Source organism: Scyliorhinus torazame, chromosome 7, assembly GCF_047496885.1.
Source record: "Scyliorhinus torazame isolate Kashiwa2021f chromosome 7, sScyTor2.1, whole genome shotgun sequence".
In the NCBI taxonomy this organism is placed as follows: Eukaryota; Metazoa; Chordata; class Chondrichthyes; order Carcharhiniformes; family Scyliorhinidae; genus Scyliorhinus; species Scyliorhinus torazame.
The window spans coordinates 149,474,008-149,496,277 of NC_092713.1; the positions used below are offsets into that span (position 1 = coordinate 149,474,008).

The following is a 22,270-nucleotide window of genomic DNA, read 5'->3' on the forward strand; positions in this document are numbered from 1 at the left end:
TGGATGTTATCTATCTTGACTTCCAAAAGGCCTTTGATAAGGTGCCTCACGGGAGACTGCTGAGTAAAATAAGGGCCCATGGTATTTGAGGCAAGGTACTAACATGGATTGACGATTGGCTGTCAGGCAGAAGGCAGAGAGTTGGGATAAAAGGTTCTTTTTCTGAATGGCAACCAGTGACGAGTGGTGTCCCGCAGGGTTCAGTGTTGGGGCCACAGCTGTTCTCTTTATATATTAACGATCTAGATGACGGGACTGGGGGCATTCTGGCTAAGTTTGCCGATGATACAAAGATAGGTGGAGGGGCAGGTAGTATGGAGGAGGTGGGGAGGCTGCAGAAAGATTTCGACAGTTTAGGAGAGTGGTCCAAGAAATGACTGATGAAATTCAACGTGGGCAAGTGCGAGGTCTTGCACTTTGGAAAAAAGAATAGAGGCATGGACTATTTTCTAAACGGTGACAACATTCATAATGCTGAAGTGCAAAGGGATTTGGGAGTCCTAGTCCAGGATTCTCTAAAGGTAAACTTGCAGGTTGAGTCCGTAATTAAGAAAGCAAATGCAATGTTGTCATTCATCTCAAGAGGCTTGGAATATAAAAGCAGGGATGTACTTCTGAAGCTTTATAAAGCATTAGTTAGGCCCCATTTAGAATACTGTGAGCAATTTTGGGCCCCACACCTCAGGAAGGACATACTGGCACTGGAGCGGGTCCAGCGGAGATTCACACGGATGATCCTAGGAATGGTAGGCCTAACATACGTTGAACGTCTGAGGATCCTGGGATTATATTCATTGGAGTTTAGGAGGTTGAGGGGAGATCTAATAGAAACTTACAAGATAATGAATGGCTTAGATAGGGTGGATGTAGGGAAGTTGTTTCCATTAGCAGGGGAGACTAGGACTCGGGGGCACAGCCTTAGAATAAAAGGGAGTCACTTTAGAACAGAGATGAGGAGAAATTTCTTCAGCCAGAGAGTGGTGGGTCTGTGGAATTCATTGCCACAGAGGGCTGTGGAGGCCGGGACGTTGAGTGTCTTTAAGACAGAAGTTGATAAATTCTTGATTTCTCGAGGAATTAAGGGCTATGGAGAGAGAGCGGGTAAATGGAGTTGAAATCAGCCATGATTGAATGGTGGAGTGGACTCGATGGGCCGAATGGCCTTACTTCCACTCCTATGTCTTATGGTCTTATGGACACCCTGTGACATCACAATTAAGGGAAGACTGAGGAGGAGACCTCAGAAATATGGATCATGTTTTGAAAATGTTTTCAGAGGCGGGACTGTGTCTGAAGAGGAGCAAGTGCATTTTCCAGGCATCAGGTATAGAACATCCAGACAACAGAATCACTGGCTTATCTCCTGTGGAGGGAATGTTTGAGTGATTAAGGAATCTCCAGAGCCCAGGAATGTGTCAGAGCTCAGGTTATTTTTGGGTAAACTATTTTGTAAAGTTTTGCCAGACCTGTCTACAGTGTTGGCTCCTCTGTCCCTATTTCTGCACAAAAAAAACAAAGGAAGTGGGAGTCCGCACTGAAGGCGGCTTTCAATGATCTGAAAGTGCTGCTGAAATAGTCTAATCTGCTAATCCATTTTGATCCAGACAGAGAACTTGGGCGGAATTCTCCGAGCTTCCGCGCCGAAATCGCGATCGGCGGGGGGGGGGGGGGGGGGGGGGGGGCGGAGAATGGGTATTGACGCCGAAATCCGGCGCGCCGCCACTCCCGCGATTCTCCGGGGAGTTCCCAATGGCGTGGTTCTAACATTATTTTGCCTGTTGGGAATGGCCGGTGGCGGGTGCGGGCTCAGTCCGCGGGGGGATACTTCACTGGGGGAAGGGGCCTCACAGATGGCCAAGGGGGCGATCGGGCGGCACCTATCCGTGGGCGCGCGCAATCTCCGGGGGCCTGACATTTTTGGTGCCGCTCCGTGGGCTGAGTCCGCCATCACGCATGGTGCGGTGATTCTGTTGTCTGGATGTTCTATACTTGATGCCTGGAAAATGCACTTCTTCCTCTTCAGACGCAGTCCCGCCTCTGAAAACATTTTCAAAACATGATCCATATTTCTGAGGTCTCCTCTTCAGTCTTCCCTTAATTGTGATGTCACAGGGTGTCACGGTGGCGTAGTGGTTAGCACTGCTGCCTCACGGTGCTGAGGACCTGGATTCGATCCCAGCCCCGGGTCACTCTCCGTGTGGAGTTTACTATTCTCCTTATGTCTGCGTGGGTCTCACCTCCACAACCCAAAAGGTGTACAGGGTAGGTGGATTGGCCACACTAAATTGCCTCTTAATGCGCATGCATGGACTCCTGACCGGAAGTGCAGGGCCCCGTATTCGCAACCAGAGCTGCAAGGAGCACTCTGCGGCCCTGCTAGCCCCCTGCAGGTTGGAGAATCACTCTGGACTTTCTTAAGGAAAGTCCAGAGTGAAATGATTGCGTTTTGGCTCTGGCGTGGGGACATAGCCCCACTACTGGAGAATCTTGCCCCTTATTTTGTCATACAATGCCTCGCCTTACAGTGTGGGGGTGGCACTTTCTCATTTAATGGAGGACAAGTCTGGAAAAACCGTTGGTTTTGCATCTAGTGCATTGACGAAGACTGTAAAGGGGTATCTACAGTTGAACAAAGAAGGTCTAGTTATTGTTTAGCGGTGACAAGATTCCATCACTGCCTCCATGGTCGTTCATTCACCATATGTACTGACGGCAAGCCGTTGATGAGTCTTTTCAGTGAGTTGAAATGTGTTTCTCCCATGGGCTCAACAAGAATACAACGCTGGGCGCTTGCATTGTCAGTAAATATCATACAATGCTGACCGCTCACATTGTCAGTACAATATCATATGCAGAGCTGAGGGAGATACCGCAAACAGATGCGTTGAGTCATCTCCCCTTGACTGGATTTGCCGCTGGATTCTCCGATTTTGAGGCTATGGGCTGAATTCTCCGCCCCGCCGCGCCACATTTCTGTTTGACCCCGCCGGCGGGATGCTCCATTACGCCGGCTGGTCAATGGGGTTTCCCATTGTGGGGCAGCCCCACGCCATCGGGAAACGTCCGGGCTGCCGACAAAATGGAGCATCGCGGCGGCGGAGAATCCAGCAGTCCTCCTGGGACAATTTTCTTCCTCGAGACACTTGCACATTCTCCAGTTGGAGCTAAGCAGACTAAGTGGATGGATAGAGATCTTGGCCGGAATTCTCTGGCCGCTGCGATTCACTTTTCCCGCTGGCAGTGCATCCCTGCTCACGGGTTTCCCGGCCACGTGCTGTTGCTTCAATGGGAAATCCCATTGACAAGCGGCGGGAATATAGAATCCTGCCGCCAGTGAATGAAATTCTGCAGAGAAACACCACGGCTGGGGTACCATTTATTCCAATTTTTTGCATCCTGTCTGCTAGCCAGCTTTCTATTCATCTTAACACTACCTGTAACCCCATGAGCTTTAACGTTATATATTAATAAGCTGTGTGAGACCTCCCTGGTCAACTCTACCAGTTACATCTTCAAAGAATTCTAAAAGATTCCTGATTCAAGGGGGGCCAACTATCATAGAAGATGAAACGTTACACGATGCGTAAGGATGAGTAAAATGTGCACGATGGATGCATACTGTGGGGGTCAAGAGTGGTTGTTTCTCCCCCTTGTCAATGGCAAGTCATGGAGGAAATTCATGAGGCTCATTCAGGTGTATTTCGAACGAAATGTCTCGCCAGCTCGTACGTCTGGCGGCCCAACGTGGATCTAGACTTGTAGAACAAGGGGAAAACCAGTTCAGCATGTTAGATAAACCAGAAGAATGCACCACCAGCACCATTTCATCCTTGGGAGTAGCCTGATAGGCCCTGGTCGGTGTAGATTTGATGGGCCAAATTACCCCCTCTGCACTGCAGAGATTCTATGAAAAGAATGGTATACGCCATATGTGCACTGTGCCGTTTCATCCGACTTTGAATGGTTGGGCGGAGTGAGCTGTTCAAATTCTGAAGAAATTATGGCAGATATTTTGAGTACAAAGCTCTCAAGATTTTTATTCCTGTATCGTATCACCCCACAATCCACAGCTGGGCTCTCTCCAGCGGAATTGATGTTAGAATCATAGAATCCCAACATAGAACCAATGAATTCCTACAGTGCAGAAGGAGGCCATTTGGCCCATCGGGTCTGCGCTGACTTTCTGAAAGAGCACCCCACCTAGGCCCACTCCTCCCACCCTATCCCCCGTAACCCCACCTAACCTGCACTTGCTTGGACTGTGGAGGAAACCAGTGAACCTGGAGGAAACTCACACAGACATGGAGAGGAAGAGCAAACTCCACACAGTCACCCAAGGCCGGAACTGAACTCGGGTCCTTGGCACTCTGAGGCAGCAGTGCTAACCATTGTGCCACCATGCTGCAGGGAGAAGGCCGAAGTCTCATCTGGATCTGCTTCATCCAGGTCTCAGAGCAAAATAGAGCAGAAGACAAGGGAACCAAAAGGAAGGACATGACTGCCACGCCAAAAGGCGCCAGTTCAAATCGGATGATCAGGTTTACGTTAGGAGCGTGTTGGTAGCCAGAGGTGGCTACTGGGAATAATTCTAAACCAAAGTGGTCCTGTATCTTAGGTCATGAGACTGCAACACAGAAGAGTTGTTCGCAGACACCAAATCATATTAGTTTATGTTATGACTCAGTCAGGAAAAGGTTCAAAGTTAGTAACTGCCATAATATACACCAGTATATCATGGTGCAGACACACACTGATGGACACACAGTGGGACCAATCAACATACACAACATGGCAGCCAATCACCAGTGAGAGCACACGCACTATAAAGACAGGGGACATCAGAGTTCATGCTCATTCGTGTAGCAGCTAGCTAGGAGCACAGAGCTCACAGCCTGCAACATAGACATTCACCATGTGCTGAGTGCATCAACTGGTTAGGATAAGGCAAAGGTCTTTAGTTAAAGCTGGTGTCGTATTTACCCACAGTTCAAGTATATTTAAATAGTAAACCTTTTAATAAAATAGTGTTGCACTACTTCAAGTGTTGGTGACCTGTATGTGATCCCGAACACCCAACACATCAGTAACCATTACAGATAACATGGCAGAAGGTAATGCTGCTGCGGGTGTTCACCATGAAGTGGTTCCTGTGTTTCCAGGTTTACCAGGTGACTCCGCTGGGAGAGTGGAAGAGGAACATTCATGTTCAGATTCTCAATCTACCTCTTTACCTACGATTCCAGTTCCACCATTACCAGTTGTATTGCGTAGGTCACAATGCAGTCGCAAAGCTTGTGACAGACTTTCGCATAGTTAACATAGTACTTTTGTTGTATATCTGTCCTGATGGGAGATTGAAATTTAAGGGGGGAGAAATGTTGCAGAGTGCCATTTTGAGTACAGTGTTCTTATAAGCCTTTCTCCTATACAATTGTTTCTCTAGAGTCTGTTGAGGGTTTTGAGCATGTGCGGGCTTTGACAGGTTTTTCAGTCTATAAGAGGATAACCTGTAAACAAGATCTGTTTTACTCGTGGTATTGTTTTCATAGTTAATACTGTTACTACTGTTGTGCTGAGTTACTGCTATTGTCAAACTTTGTTACTTATTTATATATAGAGAAGTTCTTTCTTTTGAACAATGCATTTGATAACCTGCTTTGTTGTCTCAGGTTAACACAGTCACCCTTTGCCATTCTTTGTATTTTTCCATTCATAAAGATCCAACCTTTTCATCATTTTTGGATGCCATTTTTTTAAGCTATCCCTTACCCCACTCTTTAAACTTGCGAAAACAGGCTGCAGCTGTCAGTAAGAGTTAAAAAGAACTTCTGCTGGATTGCCTTGATTGATAGGTGCAGGCTAGAAAATAAAGTAGCAACTGATTGTGCAGTTTTAATAGCGCTCTTTGTTGACTTTTTCCTGGGATTCTCATTCATGTCATTATGAATGCTTGGCTAAGTTTCAAATGCTACAATTATCTAAGCAGCTGTTCTTGAGTTTCAATAGTCTGGTAAAGAGTTAGTATCTTTCTGGGGTCTGGATAGAAGTTTGTTTGTTTTTATAAACAATTGACCACTGAAATTTTAATGCCTTGAATCGCTTTTATGAAAAGGAATTATTTTTCCTTATTAAGTGTATCGGAGTGAGAACTTTATTAAATTGTTGGAAGGTTTTCTTTTCATCTCTACATAGGTAGGGGGCATGGAGGGAATGAGAGACCATGGAAATTAGTCAAAGGTGAATGGTGGGGGAGGGGGAGGACTAGAGGGCTTAACAACTTCTAAAACAACTAGGACAATTCCCAGAGGACCAAGGAGAGCCTTGTAAACAGCCCACCTTGGCACTTGCCTGCCTCTCTGGTCACCTATATTCTGCTTTTGGGGTTAGTGGTCCTTTATACTGGTGCACACCCAGCAAGTTGAGAAATTTCCTAATTTAAACTGTCCACCTTGGTAACCAAAATCAGGTCCCAGGTTGAACTTGATTATATTATTAGATAAATGTTCATGTACTGTTAGGCTGTTAACCGAATCTGCCTCTGTATCCATTACTAAATCTTTGACACACACCCTTTGTTGAATCGAAGACAAATGGCTGCAGAAAACTATTGCAGGCACACTCACAAAATTCACTACCTTTTTTTACTTTTGCGAGCTTGATTATTCCAATCCTATCCCAATTAATTTGTTATCAAACATTCAAAGTATGAAGAGAGGATGGCCTTCTTCACATTAAACACCACAAAGCTTGCTTCATTGGGATATACAGAGAAAGGAGCAAGTTGGAAATGGTCATCAATTCAGTCCAATTATAAGCTATTGGGTTGTGCTCTCCTCAGAACAAATTTAGGCTATATTTGCACAAGTTTGACTCCTCTAATTGGGACATCAATAGAAATGTGATCCACATTTCCCTTGGATTAATGTTCCCACTTTTCAAAATGAATCAAATAGCTCAACACTCATTGCAGCAACTCGCTAAATAAATAAACTCACTAAACCCGAGCCAATGTTTCGACCATCGAAGACAGGGCCCAGCAGTTTACATTTTGCGTATAATTATGTTGAGTTTTACAGCACAGAAATGGCCAATATGACCAAGATGTATATGTTGGTGTTTCCCTACCTTACTTCATCTCATTCCATCAACCGCTGCTCTGTTATTCCTTTTTTCCTCTTGTACTCAGCTGGCGACAGACTAGCGACCTGTATAAGGAATTACTAGCTATGGAAACAGACAGAAGTCTGCCTTCGTGCACCAGTAGGTGCAGGAAGAGAATTGGAATTTAACAACAGTGACATAAAATGTCAGCCGTTCAGATCATACCTACAGAATCAGAAATAGGATTAATGTTTCAACTCGATGACCTTGTATAAAGAAATGGAGCAGGTTAGAGTTTATCAGTTTTTAAGCAAATACAGGGCCAGAGAAAAGAGTCCAATGGTTCAAGGCAAAGAAGAGTAGTAATGAAGCGAGCGAAGAAATAGAAGATGAGGTTAAATTGTAACTGCAGAACAGCAGAGTGGGAGCGGAGCATGGAAAATGTGGGAAAGAAGAATGAACTGCCATGGCCTGGACATGGAATGTGATGGGAAACGTTGAGAAGCACCCCTGGAGGTGTGGACTATCCCGTCAGCCTTGTACCAATCAGAGATCCCCACAACAAGCTCATGACTCCTCCCCTTCGAATGGCTCTGGTGCAACCATCCCCCACCACCAGTACATGCAGAATACCTGTTGTGTATATTTCTGCTACCTCTGCATTGTATTATTCTGTATATCCTATTTCCATATCAGGCTCCCTTTTTTACAGATATGCCTGTAAAATTATTTTCCTAATTTGTTTTTATTCCTTAATAATTTAGTTTTGTATTTCCTCTTTGCCTTCCTAATTGTTTTTTGATTTTTCTCCTGATCTCTTTATATCATCTCTTATCATACACTCCCCTGCTATCTATGTATTTAATGTATGCCTCTTTCTTCAATTGTTCCCTTATATCCTCAGTCGTTCATGGAGTCTCACCAATGTTTTGTTTGTTCTTTCCTTTCAGCAGAAGATATTTGTCCTGCACTCTGTCGAACTCCATTTTAAATCTTTCCCATTGTTGTACTACATCATTGTTTGCCAATATTGTTGCCCATTTTATGTTCCCAACCTCTTTTCTCAGACCCTCAAAATGAGCTTTTCTCCAAACAATTTTTCTTTAAAGTAAGGGCAATTTTAGCATGGCCAATCCACCTACCCTGCACACCTTTGGGTTGTGGGGGTGTGAGCCAAGCATCCAAGCATACACAGAGGTTTCTCCAAACTATAAACCTTTTGTTTTTGTCTTACTAATGTCCTTCTCTATCATTACCTTGAAGCACACATTATGTTATGGTCACTATTCCCCTCTTTTCACTTTTCTTATCTGCTTTGGTTTATTCCCCATTACTGGATCTAATAGTGAATCTTCCCTTATTGGGAGTTTTACATATTGGGTAAGGAAGGAACCCTGTACACATTGTAAGAACTATTATCCCCTTTAACTACTTCTCTCCAACTAACATGGGGTAATTGGAATTCCCTACGAATGTATATTATTTACTCAATTTGTTTGCATATTTCTTCCACCACCTCTATCCCATTATTAGGTGGTTAAGAGATTGATTATTCCTTTATCTTTTATTTTTATTCACACAAATTTTATTTTGGCCTTGCAAATGCATCCCTTTTCCTACAGTTATGATGTTATCCCAAATAAGTTAACTTTCCCATTTCCCCTCTCTCTCTTCTCAAAAGATACACTGCATTGTTTAATTCCCAGTCCTGATTTTCCTGTAGCCATGTCTCCGTGATCCCAATTTTGTCTGGTTCATCGCAGTACATGATTGGCTCCAGCTCCCCTGCTTCATTTTAATTAAGGGGCAATTTAGCATGGCCTACCCTGCCCATCTTTGGGTTGTGGGGATGAGACCCGTGCAGACACAGGGAGATTGTACAAACTCCACATGGACAGTGACCCGGGGCCAGGATTGAATCCGGGTCTTCAGCTCCATGAGGCAGCAGTGCTAACCACTGAGCCACCGAGTCATTCAGCTCCCCTATTTCATAAAGGACACAATGTGCGCTACCATAGAGATATTTTAACACATTTTGATGGGATTTTTCTCTCAATTCATGATTAAGTACCATTTTAAATTTCTGTTCTAACTCTAGATAATCCCTTGCTATTAAAGTTTTCCTTTATGGTTCTTTCCTATTTTCTCCTCCCCTGTATTGTTTACATTTAGGGTGCTGCTGTTTCTTATAGATTCCTCTCGCCACCTTCCTTGTTTAAAGCCTTTGCTACTTCCCTATTTGCCCTTTCCACATGGATACACACCGGTCCCACCCTGTTTCCGGTTGAGCCCGTCACATAGGTGCGGCTCCTTCTTGCCCTCAAACTGGTGCAAATATCCAATGGAAATGAACCCTTCTCTCCCACACTAGGCCCTTAGTCACATGTTAATTCTCCTGATCTGCCTGCTTCTTCAATGCACATGTCTCGGGTGATAATCCAGAGGTTATTAACCTTGAGGTCCTAGGGCAGCACGGTGGCACAGTAGGCATTGCTGCCTACGGAGCTGAAGACCTGGGTTCGAATCCCGGCCCTGGATCACTGTCCGTGTGGAGTTTGCACGTTCTCCCCGTATCTGCGTGGGTTTCACCCCCACATCCCAAAGATGTGTAGGTTAGGTGGATTGGCCATGCTAAATTGCCCCTTAATTGGAAAAAAAAAATTGGGTATTCTAAATTTAAAACAAAACAAAAAAGAAAGAAACCTTGAGGTCCTGCTTTTTAGGTTAGAACCTAACCCCTGATAATCTATCAGCAGGACCTCCCCCCTTTTCCAACCTATGTTGCTTGTTCCAAAAGGACCACAACAACTGGATTTACCCCCCTCCCTTTCCAGGATCCTCTCCTGTGCACTATGTCGTTGGAACGTCTGTTGTATAAAGTTTGCTGTGCGGCTTATTAACTCTATTCCAGATGATCTGTGGCGAGACTGTCAGCCTGTTTGCATATCTTGGTTTCACAACTAATCTGAAAGATGGGTCACCCAATGATGTAGCTCTCCCTCAGTGCTGCACTTGAAGTAGCAGCCAAATTATGTACTCAAGTCCCTGGAGTGACGGTGAACCCATGACCTTCTAATGCAGGGCCAGAGTGCTACCACTGAGCCAAATCTGACATCTCGTTCGCTCATTCATCCTGTTGTATTCGGTCTAATACAATAATTGTGTTAACGATGCTGGCAGTAATGCAATGTGTAATATTGTTTCTACATTTCATATGTCATTCATAAAAAAGTACACCCCACTGGTTAAAGCCATTACGAGCCACAGTATTTTTTGAATTTCTATGTTGGAATGTAAAAGAAAAATATTTTGTTGAACTTCCATCTGTATTAGTGCCCCCTATGGTGTAAATACCTAGTCCTGTACATGTGATTGAAAGTGAGCTCAAAGTAACTTTAAAACTAATCTCTTTCATTCTTCCCATCTCTTCTATCCAACCTCCTGCTATTCTCCCCCCATTTGACCCTTTGCTCTTTCTTGGTTTCCCTCTCTTTTTCTTTCCCCCTGTCTTTTCCCTTCATCTGTTTCTTCCAATCTGTCCATCATCTTCGGCCTCTTCCTTTTTGCCCTATATCTGCTTGCCTCATTCTCTTCCCTTCTCCTCTCTCTTCTCCCATCCCTCTTTGCACCTCTTACTTTCCCCTTCCACTTGGTTTTCCTTCGGTATGTCTCTCCTTCATCCTTTCCTATGCTTCCTCCTATTCTCTCTGCCATTGTCTCTCTTTCTTCACTATCTATCCTGCCACCTTTCTCTCTCTGTCTTTCCCATATGCACATGTACCTTTCCATGTTTTACCTTCAGGAAGGCTGGTCTGATCCTGTCCAAGTTGGAAGAGCTGAGCAGCTGGTGCAGGGGCCTACTTCGAGAGCCCAAGATCATCCTGCGTCGGATCTCCTTGAAGTATCTTTCCTGCCAGTACAGTGAAATGAAGCGTTCAGGAATAAACTGGCAAGACCTGAGAACAGAGGTGAAGAAGATCTGTGACGAGCAATTTCTGACAGTGCTGTACAATGACTATGGAGAGCACAAAGAGTTCTGACAGAGGAACGTACATCATGTCTATCTCCCACCCCCACGCCCCCTTTGCCAGCTGTGTTATATGCAATCCACACAGCCTTCTGGGTAAAATGTTGCTTGGCTCCTGCAGTTGTTTTGTGGAGATCGTTAAACTCCAGGCTCACTTTGGCCTGGTTGTAAGACTTTGAATCTGTTTGAGTAGTGTCAGCCAAACATGCAGATTGTTTGCTTTTAACTTCTTCATTGGAAAATGGAAGAATTGGAGGAAGAATCAGATGACGATGATGTTTGCATTGTGTGTAATCCAATGGCTGAATCTGTTCTCCCATTGTATTAGGGTCCAACATGTATTAATATTGTCTCTTTGTTGTGAACATTCAACTATTGTTGCAGATTAGAAATGTTTTATTTAATACTCACTAGAAGTTAGGGATGCAACCTGTAGTCAAATCCAAGACTTCACAGTCGGTGGAATCAGGTTACGTTTTTGGGTAGGATTGTGCATTTGGTTCTGGAATTTGTATTGTTGATAGATTTTCCCATGTTAACTTGCCATTTTTAGAGATAGACTGTCCGGTCACTAATTCACCTTCACGAAGCAGGCTTTAAAACAGTATTGGATTAGCTACCCACCATAGAGGGAGAGCTTGTTGCAATACCTAGTGTTCCGTTGGAGAGGAAATTATTATGGTGCACAGTGCCTGATGCATGGAGAGATGTTAATATGGTACCTGATGCTTTCCAAAGGTAAGAGTGCTATGTGGTTTACAATTGATCCCCCATACCATGAGGCATAGAAGTGAATAGAGACAATTGATAATCTTCTGGTTTCCAAATTATATTTGGGAAATATCTAGGCTCTTTTGCCAAAAGGTAAACAGTCTGATCCAATACTGGATGGATGGCAATTGTACACATATATGCACACCTACACATACACTCACACATATACACCTATACATGCACACACATTCACACACACACATTCGCGCTATTCCTCTAGTCCAATGGGCCAAGCTTCCATCTAAATGGCTCCCATTACCTTAACTGAACTTGCATTATTGTTTTGTTGCTCTCCGATCTCCTGTCATGTCTTGTCCATTACACCCACCTGCTGCTCCCATAACCCTATTCCCACAAATGACCTAATTTCTCTTCTTAGCCCTGCCAACTGATGCTGTTAACCATTCTCTTTCATTTCTCATCCCTTCAAATCTGCTCTTATAATTGCCTCTCTTACAAAATTCTCTCATGACCCCTCTATCCTTGGAAATTACTGTTCCTTCTTCAACTTCCTTTTCCTTCCTAAAATCCTTGAACATGTTGTTGTCTCCAAACCCAAGTTCATCATGCCCATGAGACCATTCGGCCCATCATGTCTGCACTAGCTTTCCAAATGAGCAATTCCCTTCAATGCTATCCTACATTCTTCCTTTTCAGATAAGTCTAATTCCCTTTTGAATGCCTCGATTGAACCTACCTCCAAAACACTCTAATGCAGTACATTCCTGTCCCTAACCACTCGCTCTGTGAAAAAAAATTCTCACATCACTTTTGCTTCTTTTGCCAATTACTTTTAATCTGTGCCCTCTCATTCTTGATGCTTCACGCGTGCAAACTGTTTATCCCTATCTACCAGAATAAAAAGTGGGCCAAAGGGATATGTGGAACAGGTGGGGAGGAGGATTTGAGACCAGGAAGAGATCAGCCATGATCTGACTGAATGACGGAGCAGGCTCGAAGGGCTGACATGCCTACTTCTGCTCTAATTCCTATGTTCTATGTACTCTGTCCAGCCAGCTCATGATTTTGAACATCTTTATCTCCTTGTAGCCTTCTTCTCTTCAGGAAGAATAGTCCCATCCTCTCCTATCTATCCTCATAACTGCAGTTCCTCATCCCTTTAACAATTCTCGTGAATCTTTTCAGCACCCTTTCCAATGCCTTCGCATCCTTCCTAAAGTGCAGTGTCCAGAACTGGATGCATTCTCCAGCTGAGGCTGAACCAATATCTCATGCAAATTCAACATAACCTCCTTGCCCATGTACTCTCTGCTCCCTATTAATAAAGCCTAGGATGCTGTATGCTTATTAACTATTTTCCCAAACTGTTCTGTCATCTTTAATGACTTGTGTACATATACACTTATGTTCTTCACCTCCTGCACCCCCTTATTTTTATCTCTCCATGTTCTTCCCACCAAAATGAACTCTGCATTGAACTTCATCTGCCACCAGTTTGCCCATTTCACCAACTTGTGAAACTTTGAAAGTTGACAAAATCCTCCTCACAGTTCACAATGTTTCCAAGATTTGTACTACCCTCAAACTTTGAAGTGGTGCCCTGTCCATCAAGGTCAAAGTCATTGATAAAAATCAAGTAAGGGTCCCAACATTTACCCTTGGAGAACTCCACGACAAACCTTCCTCCAGCCCAAAAAACTCTTTGTTTCCTTGAGCTATAATTTTGTTCACAAGTCTGTCATGTAACACTGTATCAAATGCCTTTTGGAAGTCTGTGTACATCACATCAACAGCAATGCCTTCATTAATCCTCTCTATTGACTCTTCACAAAAACTCCAGCAAATGAGTTAAATACGATCTTCTCTTAAGAAATAAATGTTGGTTTTCCTTAATTAGCCAACATTTTCTTAATTAGCCCACGTGTGACTCAATCACAGAATCATAGAATCATTTTCGATGTGACTATTCCGTGTGACTATTCATTTTGTCCCAGATTATTATTTCTAGAAGTTTCCCCACCACCAAAGTTAAACTAACTTGCTTGTTGTTGGGCTTAAGTTTAACCTTTTTTGAACAAGGGTGTGACGTTTTCATTTCTCCAGTCCTCTGGCACCATCCCTGAGTCAAAGGAAGACTGAAACAGATCTCCCATAACTTCCAATTTCACTTCCTTGAATCCATCTCATCCGGTCCCGGTGCCTTGTCAACTTTAAGTACAGACAACCTATCCAATACCTCCTTTATCAATCTTAAACCCTTTAGGTGTACAAATTATCTTCTCTTTCACTATGGCCTGAGCAGCATCTTCTTCCTTGATAAAGACAGATGCAAATATTCATCTCATACCTCAGCCTCCATGTGTAAATCAACTGTTTGGTCCCTAAATGGCCCTGCTCCACCTTTTACTATTTATATGCTTCTGGGATACAGGGCGGGATTCTCCATCCCGCCAGCTGCATTTTTCGGTGAGCTCCCACTGGCAGTGGGATTCTCTGTTCCCACAGCCGGCCAATGGGGTGACCCATTTGTGAGCCACCCCATGCCGTCGGGAAACGTGCGGGCATGGGTGCATTGCCAGGAGGGTGGTGGATCCCGCAAACAGAGAATCCCACAGATGATTTATATAACTTTGAAATTCCCTTTTATGTTTTGTTTAAATGTTTTTGCCGCTCCTATGACTAATTCTGGCCCCTCCAGGGGGCCAGCACAGCGCTTGAGCGGTTTGCGCCGCTCCAGCTGCAGATCCCGGCGCGAACTGTGCACCGCGGAATCTGTGCATGCGCAGTTGCGCCAGCGGCAACGAGGACATGCGCAGTGGCACCGGTGCCAACGCACGCATGCGCAGTGGCCTCCTTTAACGCGCCGACCCCGACGCAACATGGCGCAGGACTACAGGGGCCGGCACGTAGGAAAGGAGGCCCCCAGCCACAGAGGCCAGCTTGCTGATCGGTGGCCCTGATCACGGGCCAGGCCACATCGGAGCCTCCCCCCCCCCAAGGGTCGGACACCCCTCCCCCCCCAAAGGCCGCCACCCGACCCTTACACGCCGAGGTCCCGCCGGTCCAGAGCAGATTAGAATGGCTCCGGCGGGATTCGGCTCTTTTCTTACGGCCGCTCGGCCCATCTGGGCCGGAGAATCGGTGGGCTGGCCCTGTAGAGCGGCCCGCGACCGGCACCGCGCCAACCTCGCCGGCGCAAATGGCGGCAATTCTCCACTCTGCGGAGAATCGCCTGGCGGCGTGGCACGATTCGCGCGGCCCGCCAGCGATTCTCCGACCCGGCGCGGGGTCGGAGAATCCCGCACAGGAGATTTACAGATGGACACAAAAGAGAAAGAAAAAACTGAGAAGATATTATACATAAGATAAAATCAATAACGCTATATGATTATCAAAATCACATGATTAACAAGTAAAAGAAAACATGTAGTGGGGGGAAAACTGGGGGGGGGTATACATACATCGAGGTACTGGGGACTGCCAGTCTCTTTGAATCCTCCCTTTTTGCTTCTCTTATTTTTCACCTTGCCTCTGAATCTTTTATAACTTGGCTTCTTCTCAGTTGTATTTTCTACCAGGCATCTTTTCTCCTTTATCTCTCTTGGTCATCCAGGGAGCTCTGGCATTGTTTAGCCTACCTTTCCCTTTCAAGGATATGGACCTTGACTGAGTCCGAACTATCTCTTACTTGAAGGCAACTTGTTAACCTATTTCGCTACCATTTTTCCTGCCAACCTTTGACTCAACTTATTCAGCCCACATCCATTCTTGCCTCATTGAATTTGGCTTTTCCCCAATTAATTATTCTCAATCTATCTTGTTCATTGTCCTTTCCATAGTCAGCCTAAACCTTACAATACAGTGATCACTGTCCCCTAAATGTTCTGCTACTGACACTTGGTTCTCCTCATTTCCAAGAATCAAGTCTTGCAGTGCTAAATACTTGACCCCCTTCTTCAAATATTCACTCCAGCACTGCAATGTTCTCCCTAATCAATACCACAACCCCTCTCACTTTTCCTTATTTTCTGTCTTTCAGGAATATTTAACACTGAGTCCTGCTCTTCTTTGAGGCAGATGTCTGTTACAGCCACAACATCATATTTACAATTGCCAATCTGTGCCTGCAGCTCACAAATCTTCTAGATCACAATCTATGCATTCACATAAATGCACAGTAACCCTGATTTAGACTTTCCTCCTTATTCTGCGCGCACATATTAACTTATTATTTCCTATGCTAGTGTGGCGTTCTCAATATTCTTTCCAACTTGGTATTCCTCTCTGACATTTGCGCCTGTTTCACAGACTCCCGGCCAAGATAGTTTAAACCCTCTCCAAATCTCTTCGCAAGAAACTTAGTACCAAATTGTTTAAGTTCAATCTATTCACCCTGAACAGGTCCATCTCCCACAGAGTCTGTCCCAATGTCACAAGAAAGTCCTCCCTCTGCATGATCTTTCTAGCCATGCATTCATCAGCTTTAATTCTTCTATTCCTGTACTCACCAACGCATGGAACTTGGATCCTTCTTGGTAATTTCCTAACTAGCTGCCTAAGTAGTTATTGCAGGACCACATCCCTCTTTCTTTCTGTCGTTTGGACTCATGAGACAACCATGACTGCTGGTTGTTCAACCTCCCCCCCACCCCCCTGCCAATGCTCAGGGTGCTCTGCAGCCGCTCAGTGACATTCCTGACCCTGGCATCAGAGAGAGAACAAACTACTCTAGGTTCACATCTGTGGCTGCAGAAAAGCATATTCCCCTCACTATCGAATCACCTATCATGATTGGTCTCACAATTTTCCTTGTACCCCACTGTTAAACTGAGCTCCCCATGGTGCCATGAGATTGGTTTTGGCTGCACTCCCGAGATGAGCCATCACTCTTATCAGTATTCAGTACTGGGTGGGACTGCACTGGCCATTCTTATCGATCTTATCTTGGCGGGAGGATCATCTGCAATAGCTTTTCTTCTCAGGCAGTTATCTCTGGTGTCCCCAAGGATCTATCCCTTAGCCCTCTCCTATTTGTCATCTACATGCTTCCTTCTGGAGACACCATTTGAAAGTGCATGAGCTTGCATTGGATGCTACCAGCACACAGCTTCACCTCACCACCACTTCTCTCAACTCCTCCACTGTCTCTATGTTGTTGTGTTGATTGTCCAACATTCAGGGATGGATGAACAGAAACTTCCTCCAGTTAAATATTGGGACAATCAAAGCCATTGGTTTCAGCCTCAGCCTACCACTGATGACATTCCAGTACACTCCTGACTGGACTCCCAACTTCCGCTGTACATAAACTTCAGGCCATCCAAAATGTCTCCAGTATCTCAATTCACGTTTACCCACGTTCCAGTGACCACTGACCAGCAATATTTAAAATTTCAATCTTTATTGTCAAATACTTCTGTGGCCTTGGTCCTCCCTATCTCTCTCTCACTTACCCCCAGTTCTACAACCCTCTGCTATCCTTGTCTTTTTCCAGTTCTTTTGCGTTACGCATTCCTAATTGTTGTGCCACTAGCGGCTGTGACTTCAGGTTCATAGGCCTGAAGCTCTGAAATTCACCCCTGCGAAAATCTTCTCTTCTCTATTTCTCTTTCCTCTTTCAAAACACTGCCTAAAACCTAGCCCTCTGACCTCATCTATTCAAATACCTCCTTGTGCCATTCAGTGTCAATTTTTGTTAGATACCACTCCTGTGAAACATCTTGGGATATTTTATCACTTAAAAGGCACTATATAAATACAAGTTTATTACAAGCACATGCCCTCATGTGGTCCACTTTACCCATGTGAATTTCTCAAAGTTCAAAAGGCAATTAATTCACTCAGTGTCAAGAGGGTAGAGGAGTATCAGGCAGGATCACAGCTATAATTGCATACATAATCTATTAATGAAATTAGTTAATGTGTGTTAATTAGTATAATTAGTACCTTGCTGGTTAGGAACCCACCTTGGTTCTTTGGGTCTTCACCCCTGATCCATGATCTTTCAGAAGGTGTTAGGCCCTGTATACCTCACTCCTCACACTCTCCCTGATCCCCCCTACCTAATACTCATATGCTATCTCATCCCCCCCACCCCCCAAGGGCCCTCCATGCTCTGCATACCCTACATGGGAATCCATGACTACTCATCCAGCATACACAATGGGAAAAAGATGGAGATGAAAAAATAAACTTTTTACAATATTATACAGGTCTCACTCTTACACACTTGCTCATGAAAAAAGAACCTCCCATTCATAAAATTCATTGAAGGTGGTTAATCTGTTTTTAAATGAATTGTATTTGGAACCCATTTCAAAGGCAGTGGTTCCTTTTAAACTTTCAATAAAACTGTAAACTCAGAACCCCTGCTGAGACAATGTTAGCTTTTGAAACTCAGCCAAGCATTCACAATGCCATAATAGTTTGTGGGAAATTCTCAACAAAGGACCCTATTGAAATTGCACTACCCAATGTTACTGCTCTTCTAATCTAATATGGAGTAGATGGCCTGTCAATCAAAATAGTCCAGCAGAGACTTTTTTAAACTCTTTGTGACAGCTGCAGCCTGTTTTTTTAAGTTTAAAGAGCCAGAGATTCAAAAGATTTCAGATTATGATATTTATAAAGACATTATCTGACGTTCAAGGCCATTTGATTCTATTGTGGCTCCCACACTATGGATTATAAAACCAAAATGCGGTCTTTTGGAACTCAGCTTGGAATTCAACCGCCCCTGCTGATTTTGGGTTTCCAGCAAAAATTTAATCTGTCAGAAATCGGGGCGCGACATCTACATTCAGGACCTGCCTGCCATTTTTAAAGGTCCACAGTCTTCCTGACTCTTAAAATTCAGGCCCTCGTTATGGAGTGATACTCCATTGTATTTTTATTTGCAGTACCACGTTTGTTTCCTCTCCAAAAACTGCAGTAATCTAACGGATGGTGTTCTACATCCTGCTCTTGTATAATTGCAAACTTATCCTGGCTGATTCCTCACATTGAAACAATTCTTCAAGCACTCTTCAGCATGCAGATTAGATTAGATTAGATTTGATTTGTAGATTCCTCACCCCCATTAAGCCGATTTACAGATAGGTGCATGGTCTACAATTAAGTGTTTTAATATTTATTCAGAATAGGATTTTTATATAAAATCACCAACTTTTAATATTATTGTCTTGAAGGCATGGTTTCTAAAAGATGTCATGTGGTAGCATTTTACACTGCTCTTTTTTAAAACATGTTAACCAACTGCCAACAATTTATTAGCTATCAGAAAACAAACTAGTGAAACTAATAGTCTGGCTGTGCTGACTAAAAGACAGCATTCCTCAAAGCTAGCCACAATATTGAAAGTTTCAACATGCAGGTTAGAACTGGAGACCTTCCCCTTGCGTAAAGCTGTGAACTTTGTGCTTCAATCACCTCTCACCTAATTTACTGTTTAAAAAAAAGCTAATACACACATTATTACTTCACTCGAAGTCCAGTGCTTTAATCATCTTTCTTTCTTATTCCAAAGTAAACTATACTAGAAATCTTCATTCTGACTCCGTCCAGCTGCACAGCAAGCAAGCTTTCGTTAGAGCATTTTTATTTTAATAGGTGCAAAGGCATTACTGCAAAGAAGTGTTAATGTACACAAAGCTTTATGGAAAGGTTTACAGAATGTTGATAATGTGACAACTCCGGTGATGTCCTTGTAAGCAACCTCTTTGCAGAATACCAAACTAATCCACCTTGTCGATGCTTCCTATGGCTCTGTTCCCATTTACATTGTCAGCCTGAGATTAGGTCTGATCCAGTATTTGATGTCCAGTTTCAGTTGCATGCTCCTCTTAATGTGGCCTCCTTCTGCACTGTAAGTATTCTATTCTAAACAAGACACTGTCCATTCCATCAGCATGTTTTGACGATTGCAATTCATTTGGGCACCTCTTTTGTACGTGTCATTCAGGTCAATTTGTTTTATTTCCTTCTGACCCCTGTCCCAACTTCTCTATCCCATGGTGTGCCCCTCATGCCTATTCCCTTCAGACCCCACTTCCACCATTTTCAACTTCCTCTCTCACTTCTTCCCTCTTCGCCTGTTTATCCTTCAATTATTACACTGGCTTCTGGCCGCCACCTCTTGGCTTTGCCCTCTTTATGTGCGTGTGTGCCTTTGATCGATGCTTGGTTTCATTTGGCACCTGTCCACAAGTCTGTAACCACTTTCCTGATCAGTAAGCTCTCGCCTTGGTTATTGTTGCCTAAGAACCGCATTACTCAAATCGGATGCTATTTTGTGAGTGAGATAATCCCCCCTCTCCAATCAGGAAAAGGAAACAATTGGGCTCGAAGGGTGAAGCTTAGACCTGACCTAAATTCTGGCTGATTTCAGCCAGTAATCTGTGAGTTTAAAATTTATGGGGTTCTTCGGCATCTCTGCCTTGTGTACAAACAGCATTCAGAGGAACAAAGATGATTGACACCTTTTAACACTCTCTTTGGATTCACACAGTAGAAAGCTGCCCAGGGAGGTTGTGTCTGTACTAGGCACCTGAGCCTTGTCACCATTTGACTCCGTGAACTGTTTCATGCAGGGACTTATGTCGCTGTTTGTGCAACATTCTTTCGAAAAATAAGGAAGTCCCCATATAAAACTCCACACATCTCCCTCCTCATAAATTATCCAGTAGAGTAAAAACACAAGAGTGTTGCATCACCTTTGTTCACAAGCACAGTATGGAAAGCCAAGTAAAACCTCTTTGGTATCATTGCTTTTTCAAGCAAGTCCTGCTATTTAGCTCTTTAACAGCTGACAGTATTCGAATCACGTCAGTCTTTGAAACTGATGGGCAACTTTTGCACTCCTAAATAATCAGGGATTCGATGAACTGCTGTCACCCTTTACCTGACAGGGCAAGCTGTATGGAGTTCACAAACGTGCTGTATTTAGCTGGTAGCAGAGGTTTCTCTAGCTTATTACTCTTTTGTCCACTTTCTCATCGAACACACACACTTATCTGTATTTGTATTTCCCCGTCAGATCAATCTAGGAAGTCAAAACAACTGACCATACAACAAGTAGCCTCGGTATATTTTACCCTCAGACTCAATCAAACCAAGGGATACTTCTCAGACAATATTTTTCTTCAGGCAAAACAATTCTGCAGAAAACACTTTATTTAGTTTATGAGGACTGGCTGTTATTGGTGAGAATGTTAACTATATGAAGCCAATGTGAATGCACACAGGCATGCGTTATTAAAACTGTCGGAGGTCTCCTGGGCTTCTATCCTTGGATATTATGTCTGCACTGCACTAGAGCAAGCTGCAGAGTGAGTGCTTTAATCGATCAGGTGAGCTGTGACGATCTTGAATGTGCAACAGCCATTTTAAACTTGTGAGCAAATGTGTTTGAGATTTGCACTCGGATGCAGAGTGGTATTAAAATGAAATGTAGTTCTATGTACTCTGAGTTTTGATAATACAGGTTTGCGGTGTTATATGTGCTGATGTTAAATGAGAGTTTGTGATCTAGTATTGTGCACAAATATCGGTCATTGTCTTCTTGAATCCATTGGTTGTTAAACATAAAGTATTGAAGTATTGATTCTGAGATTGCCTGGTTCCTGATTTCGTGCATGTTTTTGCTCAGCGTATAACTTGCGACAGCTTTCATCAGTGCAATAACAACTCCAACTAAAGATCAACAGCATTCAGTGTGTTAGATGGTGAATGTGGAACAGTTGTAGTGAGGAGACTCAGAATGATTCTTAATGAGCCCAAAACCCCAGAGCTGTCGGTGTTCCTCTCTGTGCCACTGTTTACGAGGGATTGCAGCTTGAGATCGATCAAGTCCATGCTGATCTTTGCCAGAGGATCATGAATTTGTCATATGAGTGATAATTGACACTAGGTGGCACTGTGGGACCTGGATTCAAATTCAGCTCACACGAGAGGAGACAATTCTCCTCTTTAGCAGAAGAGCTGCATGTTGTAGAGCAGTGTTCTTCAAACTTTTTTCCGGGGACCCATTTTTACCAACTGGCCAACCTTTGGGACCCAACCCGGCCGACCTTCGCGACCCACGCCGGCCAACCTGCACGACCCACCATTTTCTCTGACCTTGTTTACTGCTGACAAAAATGGAGGAAATGGTTTTGGGTCCCTTTGGCCCTCGTACGCGCTCCTCCAATGGAACCTGTTGGATGAAGGTGAAGCCTTCTGGTGTCGGAAAGTAGGGAGTCTCCATCTGTCCAAAGTTCTGAATTTTTTTCCTGTAAAAGTTTATCAAATAAACCCCCCCCCCCCCGAACTTGTAAAAGAAAATAAAAAATAAAATAAGCAAAATAAATGAATAAAATGAATAAACCCCTCCCGGACCTTGTAAAAAAAAATGAAGAAAATAAATGAAGA

The 22,270-nt window shown here is 43.9% G+C and overlaps 1 protein-coding gene across 4 annotated transcripts in view; it reads left to right on the plus strand.

The window, feature by feature from the left end:
- The window catches only part of astn1 (astrotactin 1), a 4,064,875-nt gene extending 4,043,405 nt beyond the window's left edge, over positions 1-21,470 (plus strand). For all 4 annotated transcript variants that reach the window (XM_072511608.1, XM_072511609.1, XM_072511610.1 and 1 more), the window contains one exon: positions 10,904-21,470. In XM_072511608.1, coding sequence (XP_072367709.1) covers positions 10,904-11,141 — 238 coding nt within the window. In that variant the 3' untranslated portion in view covers positions 11,142-21,470. The remainder of the gene's footprint in view (positions 1-10,903) is intronic.
- The last annotated feature ends 800 nt before the right edge of the window (positions 21,471-22,270 follow it).